We start from the raw sequence: 17,041 nt of genomic DNA, 5'->3' as shown, positions 1-17,041 counted from the left end.
TGGACAGTACCTGTCATGCGGGCATCCCATGAGCCTTTGGGTTTTACGGAATCATCAGGCTCAGCTAAGGGGGGCCCTACTGTGACAAGGTCAGCTATGTCTGGTAAAAGCACTGATGATGGACTCACAAACCCCCACGGTCCTGATACACATACCAGGGGCATTGCCCCCCCATATGACAGACCTATAAATAGCCCCTTTGGAGAGAGAATGGATAACTAACAAGAGTTAGACACGAGTGTGCGCAACACACACACACACACACACACACACACACACACACACACACATCCCAACTCTATGAAAGAGGACTCCCCTGAATGCATGTATAGCCATGTGTTGTTGTCAGAAGCCACCTGCGGTTAGTCTCTTTGCCTCTACGGGGTTAAAGGGGGTTAAGGGTCAGGGGTCATGTACACATGGTGTAGTGTCAGGCATTAAGGGTGGCCATGAGGTATTTAAGGGGTCCCAAAGAGCGACACAATAAGATAGAAGAGAAACTGCCAAAGTAAATGCCCTGCTTGAGTGACACTCTTCTTGGCCTGGCTAGCCAAAATTGGAGAGGTATGTTTTATAGAACGCACCAGGGAGAAGTCTGTAAAGTGGCTATAGTTGGCAGTGTAATATATGGATGAATAAGGAGGTATCTGTAAATGTCAATATGAACGACAACTGTTTCTATCATCACTACCCATAACACTCTGGGGTGCAGCAAAAACCTTCCTCCTGGGGGAGATTCCCTAAAAACACACCGCTTRGATACAGCTACGACTTTTATGTTGCAGGTTAGGAGAACTCACACAGCAGGTTAGGAGAAGTAACGTAGCAGGTTAGGAGAATTAGGTTAATGTTCGGAAAATGGTTAGGTGTTGGTGAAAATGCTTTCCTAACCTGCTACGAAAAGTCCCTTGCAACGAAGTGGCGTATTTTATGGAGGCTCCCCCTGGGGAGCTACCCCCCCAAACCCTAATCTACCCCACCTGATGCTAATGCTTACAAGGACCTTGACTGGCAGATAAACTGAATCAGGTGTGTTACAACAGGGTTGGAGCAAAAGCCTGCATACCCATTTCTCCCAGAGGAGGCTTGGCCCCAACCCTTATTTAGACATTAAGAGCCACTGACATGCTAGGAGAAATTCCCTGCCAAAACAATTTCAAGCATGTTTTCAGTGAATTAATTATACCAGAAAAAAGGTCTTATCTCATCATGTATCCCATTTCCTCATCAGTCTCCTCTGGGATCTGAGGCGGCCCCGGTTATTGCCGTGGTTGCGTTCGGACACAGCTGTGCGGCGTTACACAACCGTTGGTCCCTGGAGGACCCGAGCCATCAGAGCCGATGCTCATACCTCACACTTCCTGCTCTTCTCCAAGACTGACAACAACACGTTGATGCCAGAGATGTTCGTAACCCTTATACGTACCACTACGCCACTTAGAATAGATGGCCAACACATACAGTAGCTTCATTCCATGCAATTACTTTGGTAATCAGAACGTTTTAAATGACTCAACTGTGAATTGCTAATAACGTGCAAATTGCATAATTTACTAACACCGAAAGGAACATGATTGAAAGTTTCAACTAGTTTACTAGTTAAACCCAAACAAATCACATGTTCTATCTGGAGCACGCTGAGGTATTTACCCTTGGGGTTAGCAGAAGTAAAAGTACACTGCACACTGGCAGGAAGTGTAGCACTGTAACGTGAGCATGGTCTCTCTATGTTTAACAGGATTAGCCTTGCACAATAACCTTGTTAGTGGGATAATCAACATAGGCTTCCCGCTAAAACATTATCAAGCCATTAGTGACAGAGTTGAATTTACAAGCTATGCTTATGATATACAATGGCTCAATGGTGTGAGGAATGGTCAGTAACAGCTCCAGCCTCTACAAACACACACACACATACACACACACCCCACGTGCCACACACACATACACACCCACCCTCCGAGGTGTAAAAAGTGGTCCGGGCCTTGGCCCCTGTAGTGATGAATCAGACAGACAGGCTGTTGACTAAGGAAGAGGTACGGTGGAGGTCAGAGGTTAAAACATGCCATCTACATTGTCCCAGTCTTTCAGCCGGCAGTGACATAACAGCTCATATGGGAGGTTTGTCTGCATGTGTGCTAGCACTGCTTTTCTCTCACACCCTCCCCCCCCAGCCACGCTTTGACGTTAAGGAGTTGTGAAAGGGACGAGCCGCGTCTGCCTCCGCTGCACACTCTCCACAGCAAAAACTAAAGCAGAGACACTTTGTTTCCTGCTGCTAACCTATATGTTTTGGATGTTTCTATTTTTTTTTTTACAATAGAAAACACACACATACATACGGCAACATACAGAAATATCCACAACATCACCCCTGCCCTGTGTTGAATGTTTCTAGTTCACTTTTAGGTGCTAACTAATGTTTCAGGGCAACATTCTCTCTCGCTGCCCTTTTACTGACAAGGGATAGCGACAGGCACACATCCGAGGCTACGGTTTCATGAATAGATGCAGACGGTTGATTTTTATGCCATGTTTTCCCTTGTGGGCCAAATCCCTGTATGCATAGGAAACTGGCTAGGGAAATAGAGGGAACGGCACACCACCATGATAATCAAATCAAATCAAATCAAATCAAATCAAATCAAATTTTATTAGTCACATACACATGGTTAGCAGATGTTAATGCGAGTGTAGCGAAATGCTTGTGCTTCTAGTTCCGACAATGCAGTAATAACCAACAAGTAATCTAACCTAACAATTCCACAACTACTACCTTATACACACACACAAGTGTAAAGGGATAAAGAATATGTACATAAAGATATATGAATGAGTGGTGGTACAGACGGCATAGGCAAGATGCAGTAGATGGTATAGAGTAGGTATATACATATGAGATGAGTACTGTAGGGTATGTAAACATAAAGTGGCATAGTTTAAAGTGGCTAGTGGTCATGTATTACATAAAGATGGCAAGATGCAGTAGATGATATAGAGTACAGTATATACATATGAGATGGGTAATGTAGGGTATGTAAACATTATATTAAGTGGCATTGTTTAAAGGGGCTAGTGGTACATTTTTACATAATTTCCATCAATTCCATTTTTAAAGTGGCTGGAGTTGAGTCAGTATGTTGGCAGCGGCCGCTAAATGTTAGTGTGGCTGTTTAACAGTCTGATGGCCTTGAGATAGAAGCTGTTTTTCAGTCTCTCGGTCCTGCTTTGATGCACCTGTACTGACCTCGCCTTCTGGATGATAGCGGGGTGAACAGGCAGTGGCTTGGGTGGTTGTTGTCCTTGATGATCTTTATGGCCTTCCGTGACATCGGGTGGTGTGGGGTCCTGGAGGGCAGGTAGTTTGCCCCCGGTGGTGCGTTCTGCAGACCTCACTACCCTCTGGAGAGCCTTACGGTTGTGGGCGGAGCAGTTGCCGTACAGCGGTGATACAGCCCGACAGGATGCTCTCGATTGTGCATCTGTAGAAGTTTGTGAGTGCTTTTGGTGACAAGCCGAATTTCTTCAGCCTCCTGAGGTTGAAGAGGCGCTGCTGCGCCTTCTTCACGACGCTGTTTGTGTGGGTGGACCAATTCAGTTTGTCCGTGATGTGTACACCGAGGAACTAAAACTTTCCACCTTCTCCACTACTGACGTCGATGTGGATAGGGGGGTGTCCCTCTGCTGTTTCCTGAAGTCCACAATCATCCTTTGTTTTGTTGACCTTGAGTGTGAGGTTATTTTCCTGACACCACTCCGAGGGCCTCACCTCCTCCCTGTAGGCGTCTCGTCGTTGTTGGTAATAAGCCTACACTGTAGTGTCATCCGCAAACTTGATGATTGAGTTGGAGGCGTGCATGGCCACGCAGTCGTGGGTGAAGGGAGTACAGGAGAGGCTAGAATGCACCCTTGTGGGGCCCAGTGTTGAGGATCAGCGGGGTGGAGATGTTGTTCTACCCTCACCACCTGGGGGCGGCCCGTCAGGAAGTCAGGACCCAGTTGCACAGGGCGGGGTCGAGACCCAGGGTCTCGAGCTTGATGACGAGTTTGGAGGTAATGTGTTAAATGCTGAGCTGTAATCGATGAACAGCATTCTCACATGGGTATTCCTCTTGTCCAGATGGGTTAGGGCAGTGTGAGTGTGGTTGCGATTGCGTCGTCTGTGGACCTATTGGTCGGTAAGCAAAATTGAGTGGGTCTAGGGTGTCCGGTAGGGGGAGGTGATATGGTCCTTGACTAGTCTCTCAAAGCACTTATATGACGGAAGGAGTGCTACGGGCGGTAGTCGTTTAGCTCAGTACCTTAGCTTTCTGGGACAGGAACAATGGGGCCCTGTTGAAGCATGTGGAACAGCAGACTGGATAAGGATGATTGATATGTCCGTAACACACCAGCCAGCTGGTCTGCGCATGCTCTGAGGAGCGGCTGGGAATGCCGTCTGGGCCTGCAGCTTGCGAGGGTTAACACGTTTAAAGTTTTACTCACCTCGTGCAGTGAAGGAGAGCCCGCAGGTTTGGTAGGGGCCGTGTCAGTGGCACTGTATTGTCCTCAAAGCGGGCAAAAAAGTTGTTTAGCCTTCTGGGAGCAGACATCCTGGTCCGCGACGGGGCTGGTTTTCTTTTTGTAATCCGTGATTGACTGTAGACCCTGCCACATCCTCTTGTGCTCGAGCTGTTGAATTGCGACTCGATTTTGTCTCTGTACTGGGACTTAGCCTGTTTGATTGCCTTGCGGAGAGAATAGCACACTGTTTATTCGGTCATGCTTCCGGTCACCTTGCCCTGGTTAAAAGCAGTGGTCGCGCTTTCAGTTTCACGCGAATGCTGCGTCAATCCACGGTTTCTGGTTTGGGAATGTTTTATCGTTGCTGTGGGTACGACATCGTCAATGCACTTCCTAATGAACTCGCTCACCGAATCAGCATATTCGTCAATATTGTTGTTGGAGCAAATGCGGAACATATTCCAATCCGCGTGATCGAAGCAGTCTTGATGCGTGGAATCAGATTGGGTCCGGACCAGCGTTGAACAGACCTGAGCGCGGAGCTTGTTGTTTTAGTTTCTGTTTGTAGGCTGGAATCAACAAAATGGTTCGCGGTCAGCTTTCCGAAGGGGCGGGGAGGGCCTCTATTGCGTCGCGGGAAAATTAGTATAACAATGATAGGGTTTTTCCAGCCCTGGTAGCACAATCGATATGCTGATAGAATTTAGGGAGTTTGGTTTTTAGATTAGCCTTGTTAAAATCCCCAGCTACGATGAATGCAGCCTCAGGGTGTGTGGTTTCCAGTTTACAAAGAGTCAGATAAAGTTCGTTCAGGGCCATCGATGTGTCTACACATTGAGCCACAGCAAACGTTTATGGAACATTTCACAAACGTGGAAACCTGATATAGCCTCCATTGGAGACATGTACAGAACAGGTTGTTGAGAGAGGACAGGTGTAGAGAAAGATAAAACAGAGTGAGTGGGTGGATGGGCAGGTGTACCGAGATGGAGTGAGTGAAGAGATAAAAGAGAGAAAAAGAGAACAAGGGAAGGTGAGAAGACAGGTGCGTAGTGTGATTAAAGCAGGTGGGCAAGACGTAACCGCTCTCTTAAAACTGATTGGAGCACAGGTGTGCAAAGAGACAAACCAGTCAGCTCTGTTTAGAGTGAGAGAGAGACAGAAAGAGAACACAGATGCTTTTTGTCTCTCACTCTCTCTCCGTCAACAACCTGTTCTACATGCTGGTAATTCTGTATCATGTTCCCATAAACAGTCATTGCTCGATATACTACAACCTTGTAGTACACACCGGTGGTATGCCGAGCCCTCTCTCCCTCTCTCCTTGCCTCAACTATTTTAACAAGTTAAATTACAGTTTTACATTTATTCAAGGAGCCTGGCTCATTTCACATGCCTCCTTATCAACATAAATTCATCTTTGAAAGTGACCATAACCCCCAGACAACAAAGTAACGGCACACGATCTAGCTTCCTATAGTGGATGCAGACACAGAGACAGTAATGTTAAAGACAAATGCAGGCAAACAAATGCACTTTGCCCTTAAGGATCTAATTCCATATTCCTGATTGGGCGGAAATATAGAGGGCCATTGTTACCAAATGGAAGAAGTACCCAACTACAGAAATACTAGTATCCATCTTTACAAGGTGTAAAATTGGACAGGGCATCCATTTTGGGAAGTGTCCGCTCAGGGCCAAATTGCTCTGGAGGAAGTGAGAAAACAAAACAGGGCATGAAAATAGCCTTTGTGCGTGGGCTCGGAGCGGCTCACTTGGAGAGAGGGATAGGGATGGAGCGAGAGAAAGGGAGGAGGGAGAGAGTGAGAGAAAGGGAGGAGGGAGCGAGAAAGAGAGAAGGTTTTCTCTCTCCCTCTAAGGCTCTCTCTCCAGTTATTAGCCTAGCTAAGCAACCTCTCAGGCCAGAGAGCGAGTGAGCGAGAGAGAGAGAGAGAGAGAGAGAGAGAGTGAGAGAGAGCGAGAGAGAGCTACAATAATTCATTAATCTATCTGATCCTCAATTAGTAGACACAATAAACAGCACAGCTCTACCATTTCATGAGCGAGCCAGTTTCAGAAAACTAGCTTTAATACTGCAATATTTTCACTATGCGCAATGGTAAAATGAGTAAAAATAACTCAAAATGTCTCTCTGCTGTCAAGAAGGGGGCTGCTAAAACGTTTTGCTCGCAATGTGGTGGTGGCTATGCGCATTTTGGGTACGCAGACCTGTGAGCAACTGCACATTTTGTGTGGGCCCCACCCCATCAAAGTTGCCCATCCATGCTGTAGAGTGAAACAAGACAAACTCTGTCATGATTCCATACCTACCAGTAGTCTTTCACTCTGGAGTCAATTACTAATTAAAGATGCAGTCCGGGATCTTAGTTAAGCACTTACAAATTCAGAACATATTGTACCAATTAGAATTCGTAACATATCATACGAATTGCACTTTTTCTTTGCAGGACGTAACATATCATACGAATTGCACTTTTTCTTTGCAGTACGTAACATATCATACGAATTGCACTCTTCTTTTTGCAGGACGTAACATATCATACGATTGCACTTTTCCTTTGCAGGACGTAACATATCATACGAATTGGTACTTTTTCTTGCAGTACGCAACATATCATACGAATTGCACTTTTTCATTGCATACGTAACATATCATACGAATTGCACTTTTTCTTTGCAGACGTAACATATCATACGAATTGCATTTTCTTTCTTTGCAGGACGTAACATATCATACCGAATTGCACTTTTTCTTTGCAGGACGTAACATATCATACGAATTGCACTTTTTCTTTGCAGTACGTAACATATCATACGAATTGCACTTTTTATTTGCAGGACGTAACATATCATACGAAATGGATGACGTAGAACACAATTTTCGGGGACCCATTTTTGCTCGTGAGCAATACTTTCAAAACTACTAGCTGAAATTATTCAAAAGCTCTAGAGCATCACTTAAAAGTAGAAAATATTAGCTTAACTAACCAGGTATCCATCCAACCTTTTTATGCGCATAAAGTACATGTTGGATAATTTTTTTTATGACAGGCCTGATTGAAACAGCAAATTTTGTTAGTAAATTTAGTTAGTAAAACAAAATCCGCTAGACAAGGTGGGATCTTTTTGTTATGCAAGAAATGGCAATGGAAGCATTTTATTCGCAAATATTGATATTATAACCATCATATCAAAGTAAACTTGGAGCCATGTTGTGTGGTCCTCCCACAACAACTGGGGAGGACATGCAGTTTATTAGGCTACTGATCAAATCAGTTATGATGAACTTCACAGGGTGGTGAAAGTGCAAGGTGATGAGCTTGATGCTCCTTTCCAATAAATTGCACTACACAGCTGATTCAAATAATCAAAGCTTGATGACGAGTTGGTTATTTGAATCAGCTGTGTAGGGCTCGAGGGGGGGTACATTTGCTATAAAACAAAACTTTTTGGTGGGACAAAACCATCAGTAGAGTTGAAAACACATGGAAACATATTTAACTTGTATTTTTTATTCTCTACACAGGAATTTAACCACAAAAGTTACCACGTCATCACGCACAGCCTTTTATCCGCAGCAAGTCAATTGTTTTAATGCAGATTTAAAAATATTTGCATAAAAATCTTTCGCCAATTGGATGGAAACCTAGTTTATGAGGAGATAACAATATCTGAATAGCTCGTAATCGCAAAGATGCAGCTGATATTGTTATAGACTTTCCAGTATCGGTACCCAACACTACCACCAACCCATCCTACCTGCTTGCTCTCCTCCACTTCCTCCTCTTCCTCCTCCTCCTCCTCTGAGCTCTCGCTCTCATCCTCATCATCCTCATCCTCCTCAGGGAACTCCACGTCTGACTCGCCAGGAGCGATGGGCACGCTGATGGTCAGATTGGGGTTTGTCATGTAGCTGTCATCGACCTCCGGTACCATTATCTTCCCTCCGTGGCGCCCGATCACCCCGATCCCTCCCCCCACCGTCACCACTCTCCCGTTGCCCACCTCGCCAAGCGGAGCCCCGTGGCTCAGCCTCTTGAGCTTCAGCATGGCCTTTGTTTCTTTTCTCTTCTGCCGTCGCCTCTTGAAGTTGCCATTGAAGAAGTCACAGATCTACAATGAAGTAATGAACTACGTTTACAAGATGTGATGAACTTGTATTTTTGTATGTACTTCAATTTTTCCCGGTGATTCATTTGTTTGTTTGGTTGTTATTGGTTGTTTTATTTTGCCCCGTCGTACATTTTGTGTCATATCTTACCTAGAATCTATGTAATTGTCCACACTATATAGTAAAAAAAGGTATATCATAATTATTAAATAAAAATGTATGTAAAAAGTGTCCGACCTGGCTTCGGAGCCAGCCCATGCCGCTTTTGATGCGGCCAAGAGCGATCTGCAGGTTGTTCATCTCGCCGTCGTCGTCGGGCGCCGAGAGGTTGTCCGAGCTGAATGAGCTGAGCAGCAAGGCTAGGAAGAGGTTGAGTACCTGGGAGGAGTAGAGAGGGAGATGAGTTTGAATAAAGCCTTGTCCTTCTGTTTAGTATAACTAGGTAAAGTCAATGAGGAATATGTGCCAAACTGGAGTCCTTAAGATGTTATTACTTTCACCTTGATTGAAAAGTTAGTCACAAACAACATCTTACAGTTAACCATACAGCTGGATAAAAAGACTAGATAAAGCTAGCCTGCGGGTTGGTTCCTGAGTCGGTGTGGATGGAGAGGGCCCAGATGTGTAACACTAGAAATGTAAACAGCAGGAGTGATTTGAGCCCGGTATAAATGTCAGCCTCCAACTGGAACCGGAGATCTCCTTGTCCATGTTAAACAAGAGAACCTACTCCTCTGGGTTGTAGGGCTGTGTGGTTTTAGTGTGTGTATGTGTGTATGTGTGTCCATGCATCCGTGCTTGTGTGTGTGCCTGCCTGCAATTGCGGATGCGTGTGTGTGTGCATGTGTGTGCGCTTGTTTGATTAAAGTGCACGTGGCAACCATGGTCCCTTAGACACAGGGCCACTTTTCCTCAGTTTAGTAAATGTCAACTGTGCATGCAGTTTCATGWTGGAATTTCATTACCATCGTGTAATGATTACAAACACCATTTTGTAGTCAAATTTAGATTTTTCTCCATATCCTAACATGAGCTTCACTAATGAAATCCTTTCTGTGATTTGATAGAGCCTATCAAAGTAACATTACAATTTTTCCCCGGGGGCCGCATTCGGTCCTCAAAGAGGTCTGGAGGACCGCACTGAAAGTTAGTTATAGTTCCTCTACGTCTTATGTTTGACACCCCTGTCCTAGACCTAAAATGCATTGTTTATGTTTACCTAAGACGGTTCTCTCTCTGTTTCAGGCTCATAGCTGTTGTAGCAACACATCAATCAAATCAATCCAAATCAATTAATTGTCATGTCATTCATCTGTTTCTTGATAAACATCAATTTATTATGCAGCCAGCATCAATCAAAGTTGACAATGTTCATTGGTTCTGAAATTATGAAATTTGGTAAAGTGAAAAGCAAAATTGCACATGAGTGCCTCGCGTGTCCCCAAATTACCAAAGGGAGCGAACTATCATAGTGCGTACGTTGTGCATGTATTCATCCATATGTGTATGTGTGTATGTGTGCATGTGTGTGTGTGTGTGTGTGTTTGAGGATGGGAGTTGGAGGCCCTGGACCCCCTGTGCCTGCCCCTCCCACCCCCTGTGCCCCATGCCCATCTCGCCACGCCTGGTGCCCACTGTGACAGGTGTAATTGGGTGTCTGGTTTTTCTATTTTCTGCCCTGCTACACTTGTCCTTTAAAACACACCGTCCATGACATCCTGCCATCTCAGAGAGTGATACAGCAAAACCCCATGTTGTCCACTGAATCACCACCTCATCTTGCTTCCAACCATTCCATTTTTTCAGGTCAAAAAGAGGTGTTTTAGGATGTAGGCTGATTTTGGGACGGGGCTTTTTAGGTTTGCAGGATGTGGTCGACCTTAGAAATGATGGACATTCAGATCGACACACAACACTCCCCCACATGAGACACATCCTAGCAGCTCCTCCATAAACACCTCATATCTCATCCCTTATATCCCAAGGAACCCACTGTGCTGCGCTGGGCAGATGAGTGCGTGTCAAATCGCCACACTCGCCTCGCGTGCTGTTATGTTATGTTTGTCACCAGAGTATCCCTGACATACCTAGCCAGGATAGAATCAGCCATAAGCTGCTTTATCATGATTGATGTATATATGGCGTAGTCTGTTGCTTTACCGTGATTATACATATATATGGCGTAGTCGTCTGCTTTAACATGATTATAAATATATATGGCTTAGTCGGCTGCTTTACCATGACTATAAATATATATGGCATAGTCGGCTGCTTTACCATGACTATAAATATATATGGCGTAGTGCGGCTGCTTTTACCATGACTATAAATATATATGGCACTATAGTCGGCTTGCTTTACCATGATATAAATATATATGGCATAGTCGGGCTGCTTTACCATGACTATAATATATTATGGCATGAGTCGGCTGCTTTACCATGACTATAAATATATATGGCGTATTCGGCTGCTTTACCATGACTATAATATATATGCATAGTCGGCTGCTTACCATGACTATAAATATATATGGCGATAGTCGGCTGCTTTACATGACTATAATATATATATGGCGTAGTCGGGCTGCTTTACCATGACTATAATATATATGGCAAGTCGGCTGCTTTACCATACTATAAATATATATGGCATAGTCGGCTGCTTTACCATGACTATAAATATATATGGCATAGTCGGCTGCTTTACCATGACTATAATATATATGCGTAGGTCGGCTGCTTTTACCATGACTATAAATATATATGGCTAGTTCGGCTGCTTTACCATGACTATAATAATGCATAGTCGCTGCTTTACTATGACTATAAATATATATGGCGTAGTCGGCTGCTTTATCCATGGACTATAAAATATTTATGGCGTAGTCGGTGCTTGTTCACCATGAACTATAAAGTATATATGCATAGGTCGTATGCCTTACCCAGTGACTATAAAATATATATGGCATAGTCGGCTGCTTTACCATGACTATAAATATATATGGCACAGTCGGCTGCTTTACCATGACTATAAATATATATGGCACAGTCGGCTGCTTTACCATGACTATAAATATATAGGACCCTCCTCTTTCAACCTCCATCCACCCCGGTGGTGTTACAATGAAATCCCCTCCACGGAATTACCAACGGGTAATATAATTTAAGCTATAGTGCTATAATGCTAGGATAAACCTTATAGGCTAATAGGATTTTATTGTCCAGACCAAATTGGCTATTATGCTGAATGTGTCCTTTTTTATTTAATGATTCATTTGCATTGTATGGCTACTGTAGCCTATAGGGGAAAAGAACGACTGTACATCCAACTTGATTAGCAGATATAATGTAAAGGGGAATTCTCAATTCCCAACAGGATTAATAGGAACTCACAAACACCTTGGGATGCTCTTCATTTGGTGATGTCAGTCAGTCAGCCAGTCATTCAGCCAGTCAGTCAAGCACACAGATTTGCGCATTGGCACACACAAAGACACAGGGCGGGTTTAGGGTCATGAAATATTGTGTGGATGAAGGGCAGGTAGGTGGCGGGTGGGTTGCATAAAGAGAAAACAATACCTTAAATAATGTATATTTATAGGTTACATTGAGGTTTTTCTTTGATTATTTCATCTGGCATTAGTGTGTAAGCCTAAGCGTTAGGTCCTAACTGTACGGGTGCCAAATAGCCTACATACCAATCGCCAAATGCTTATGGGAGCTGGCAGAGAAAGTGAATGTCAGTCCATGGAGGCAAAAGGACAAAGTCTGAGTTTAATTAAAGAAGAGAAAAGCTGTGGAGAGTTGAAAATAAATAGGCAGGGCCGGAAAATGAATGTTTTGGAGAGATTAGTGGTGAAAGAGGACGATAGCAATGCCTATTTGTGATTATGGTGAGGCGCTACAGTTGAAGTCGGAAGTTTATATACACCTTAGCCAAATACATTTCAACTCAGTTTTTCACAATTCCTGACATTTAATCCTAGTAAAAATTCCCTGTCTTAGGTCAGTTAGGATCACCACTTTATTTTAAGAATGTGAAATGTCAGAATAATAGTAGAGATAATGTTTATTTCAGCTTTTATTTCTTTCATCACTTTCTCAGTGGGTCAGAAGTTTACATACACTCAATTAGTATTTGGTAGCATTGCCAATAAATTGTTTGACTTGGTTCAAACGTTTTGGGTAGCCTTCCAATAGCTTCCCACAATAAGTTGGGTGAATTTTGGCACATTCCTCCTGACAGAGCTGGTGTAACTGAGTCAGGTTTGTAGCCCCCCTTGCTCGCACAAGCTTTTTCAGTTCTGCCCACACATTTTCTATAGGGTTGAGGTCAGGGCTTTGTGATGGCCACTCCAATACCTTGACTTTGTTGTCCTTAAGCCATTTTGCAACAACTTTGGAAGTATGCTTGGGGTCACTATCCTTTTGGAAGACCTATTTGCGACCAAGCTTTAACTTCCTGACTGATGTCTTGAGATGTTGCTTCAATATATCCACATAATTTTCCTTCCACATGATGCCATCTATTTTGTGAAGTGCACCAGTCCCTCCTGCAGTAAAGCACCGCCACAACATGATGCTGCCACCCCCGTGCTTCACGGTTGGGATGGTGTTCTTCGGCTTGCAAGCATCCTCCTTTTTACTCCAAACTTGTGGAGGTCTACAATTGTTTTTCTGAGGTCTTGGCTGATTTCGTTTGATTTTCCCATGATGTCAAGCAAAGAGGCACTGAGTTTGAAGGTAGGCCTTGAAATACATCCACAGGTACACCTCCAATTGACTCATATTATGTCAATTAGCCTATCAGAAGCTTCTAAAGCCATGACATCATTTTCTGGAATTTTCCAAGCTGTTTAAAGGCACAGTCAATTTAGCGTATATAAACTTCTGACCCACTGGAATTATGATACAGTGAATTATAAGTGAAATAATCTGTCTGTAAACAATTGTTGGAAAAATGACTTGTGTCATGCACAAAGCAGATGTCCTAAACGACTTGCCAAAACTATAGTTTGTTAACAAGAAATTTGTGGAGTGGTTGAAAAACGAGTTTTAACGACTAAAACCTAAGTGTATGTAAACTTCTGACTTCAACTGTATACAAATTAGACAGTCACAAGACGGGGACTTCAAAGGCCTATGGCACATCAAGGGACTCTAGAATACTGTTCATATGGGTAAAATGGGAACTAAAATCTGGATACTGACTGTAGGTCTATAATCTCTGACAGAGCCCCTAACTCTAACCCTATCCTTAATCCTTTTAGATAACCCTTCCCCTAACCCTTAGCCTAGCTAACGTTAACCACCTGGCTAACGTTAGCAACAACAAATTAAAATTCTGAACATATCATAAATTTTTCAAATTCGTAACATTGTTCGCTTTGCAAATTCAAAAACATTTGTCCGAATTGCAATTTGTAACCCGTCATACAAAATGGATGCTGGACATCTACAAATGAATACATACCATACGAAACCTAACATATCATACTAAGTGCAGTGTCTCGGATTTACGTACAGAATAATATGAAATGCTGTGAGACCAGCTTGCTTTTCTTAACTCAGGACAATGACAGGACAATGCCAACACATCACATGCATTTGTGTGCCATTAAACGCACCCATTGATTGTCACGTTCTGACCTTAGTTCCTTTTTTATGTCTTTATTTTAGTTTGGTCAGGTCGTGAGTTGGGGCATTCTATGTTGTTTTTCTATGTTTTGTTCTGTATGGTATATTTCTATGTGTTTGGCCTAGTATGGTTCTCAATCAAAGGCAGGTGTCAGTCGTTGTCTCTGATTGGGAGCCATATTTAGGTAGCCTGTTTTTCATTGTGTTTTGTGGGTGATTGTTTCCTGTTTCCTGTGTTAGTGTTTGCACCATACGGTACTGTTTCGGTTTTCATTTATTCTCTTGTTCTTTTGTATTTTGTATTCATTCTCTATTAAATGATATTATGGATACGTACCACGCTGCATTTTGTTCCTCCTCTCCTTCCACCAACGAAAGCCGTTACACTGATGGTGTATGTACATCACCTCATTGCATAATAATAATAGAGGGAACAAAATAAACTGTGCTCCTGGTTCAATAAACAAATCCATGCCTTAATAACATAATCTGACCTTCACAGTTGGGCCTGGTGCATACACACCTGCACAGATTGAGATGTATTTGGATTCACCTGCGGTGTGTGTATGTATGTGTGTTTTTTTGTTTTACTATCCTTGTGGGTACCAGAACTCCTCACAAGGATAGTAAAACAAGGAACAGTTGGACAAGTGGGGACATTTTGCAGGTCCCCATGAGGAAAAATGCTGTTAGGCTTAGGGGTTGGGTTTAGGGTTAGGGTTACAATTAGGATTAGAATTAAGGTTGGAGTAAGGGTTAGGGGCTACGGTTAGGTTTTGAGTTAGGAGTTAGGGTTAGGTAACGTTATAGTTGTAGGGTTGGGGGTTTAGGGCTAAGGCTTAGGGTTAGGGTTAAGTTGAGGGTTATGGTTAGGGTTAGGGTTAGATTTAGGATGGGGGGGGGGGAGAAAAAAAAAAAAAAAAAAAAAAATTCATTGTTAATTTTTTTTTTTTGGGTTGTTCCCCACAAGGATAGCAATACAAACGGCTGTGTGTGTGTGTGTGTGGTGTGTGTGTGTGTGTGTGTGTGTGTGTGTGTGGTGTGTTGTGTGTGTGTGTGTGGTATGTGTGTGTGTGTGTGTGTGCGTGCATCTATAAATTGATTATAGTGTGTGATCAGCGGTAAAGATCTGGGATGGGTGTCACTCACCATCCACATGACCCCTTCCTGTTCCCACTACCCTGGGATCTGATTGGCTGTCACATATGTTCAAGCTGACAGTGCTGGGTGAACGACTTCATTCATAGATTTATAGATTTTATATATAAATGTTCTTTTTTTACAGTCAACCATGCTCTATACCTACTGTACAGGAATATCATAATACATCAAATATAATAATAATTAATATATAATATATCCTCCATCTTTGTCAGATATACAGTATATACAAATACTAGGCACTTAATTTATCTTGGAATTTGAAGCCCTGGTTCAACCCTGGGATTGATCTTAACACAAAGGAACAGCTGTCCAATAGGGGGACACGGACCCTCCCACCCACATCCTGCCATAGGATGAAAAAATGAATAAAACATTTGCTAAATGTCAACGTTTCAAGTCAATTTCGTGGATCTATCCGAGTCAGAGAAGATGTTTTGACGTGAGGGGTATGTGTCTGCCAGGGAAGAGCAGCATGGTTTTGATGATAAATGCTGAAGTGGAAGGGGAGGGTGCAGTAATGTCAGCTGCAGTAATTCAGGGCCACAGTGAATGACAGATAAATATGTGTGTGTGTGTGTGTGTGTGTGTGTGTGTGTGTGTGTCTGTTGTTGTACTTGTTTTCCTACCTTATCAGGACCCCAATGTCCTAACAATTCTATCCAATTCACCTCAATGTCTTGACAGGGTAGCAAAGCAATACCTTTGTATTGACTACTTTCTTATGTCATTCTCGCGGGCACCAAAAGTTTAAAAAGAGTTGATAGGGGACAGAATGCGGCCGGACCATCCTATAATTACCATATACATTACTCTTACAGAATTTCAACGTGGGCGAGATATTGGAAATGTATTCAAAGCCTATTGGCTGACAACTTGTTTTTACACAGGACAGAATAATTAATAACTGACTTTTTCCAACATAATATAGGTACAGCATATCGCCTTATTGTATAGGATACTTTTAAATGTGCCTTTAGAGGCCATGCAATTCAATACTAATCTTTAAAACAAAGGCCATTTAGGTCAAAATAATTCATATTAACAAAGGATATAGAGGGACTAACAATACACATAGATAGCAATACAAACTGTACCATAGAGGCACAGAACACGTTAGAGGAAAAACAAAAAGAAATGGAGGAACTTATTCAAGAAAGATCAAGTGTAATATATTTTTAAAAGAAAGCAAACTGGATGGAATATGGGAGAAAATGCACCAAATAATTTTTTAATCTTCAACATAGAAATGCTACCAAAAATWATTTACTGAAACTTTTTTTAAATGACGGAGTCACCGAAGATTCACAAAACAATACTTAGAAAGAGAAAGCAAAGTACTTTAAGCATATGTTTTCAGTTCAGTCTCCTCGATCTCCACTAACCGAAGTTAATTGTAAGGATTTTTCTATTAATAATGTAAAATTAACAGCTGTACAGAAAGACTCAAGTGAAGGCTAAATTACAGAGGAGGAACTTAATGYTGCAATTAAAGCCTTTAAGTCCCGAAAAACTCCGGGCTGGATGGCATACCAGTTGAGGAATACCAAACCTTTGTTTCTGTACTCAGAGGACCGTTATTAGCATATTTTAACCACTCCTATAA

At 42.7% G+C, this 17,041-nt stretch overlaps 1 protein-coding gene across 1 annotated transcript in view; it reads right to left on the bottom strand.

Annotated features, from left to right (window-relative positions):
- Nucleotides 1-17,041, bottom strand: part of LOC112068568 (sodium channel protein type 3 subunit alpha-like) — a 149,843-nt gene that overhangs the window by 33,288 nt on the left and 99,514 nt on the right. Inside the window, 2 exon segments of the mRNA XM_070438204.1 lie at nucleotides 8,284-8,637; nucleotides 8,873-9,013. Coding sequence (XP_070294305.1) covers nucleotides 8,284-8,637; nucleotides 8,873-9,013 — 495 coding nt within the window.

Source organism: Salvelinus sp. IW2-2015, unplaced genomic scaffold (assembly GCF_002910315.2).
Source record: "Salvelinus sp. IW2-2015 unplaced genomic scaffold, ASM291031v2 Un_scaffold564, whole genome shotgun sequence".
NCBI lineage: Eukaryota > Metazoa > Chordata > Actinopteri > Salmoniformes > Salmonidae > Salvelinus > Salvelinus sp. IW2-2015.
This window is presented reverse-complemented; position numbering and strand designations above follow the sequence as displayed.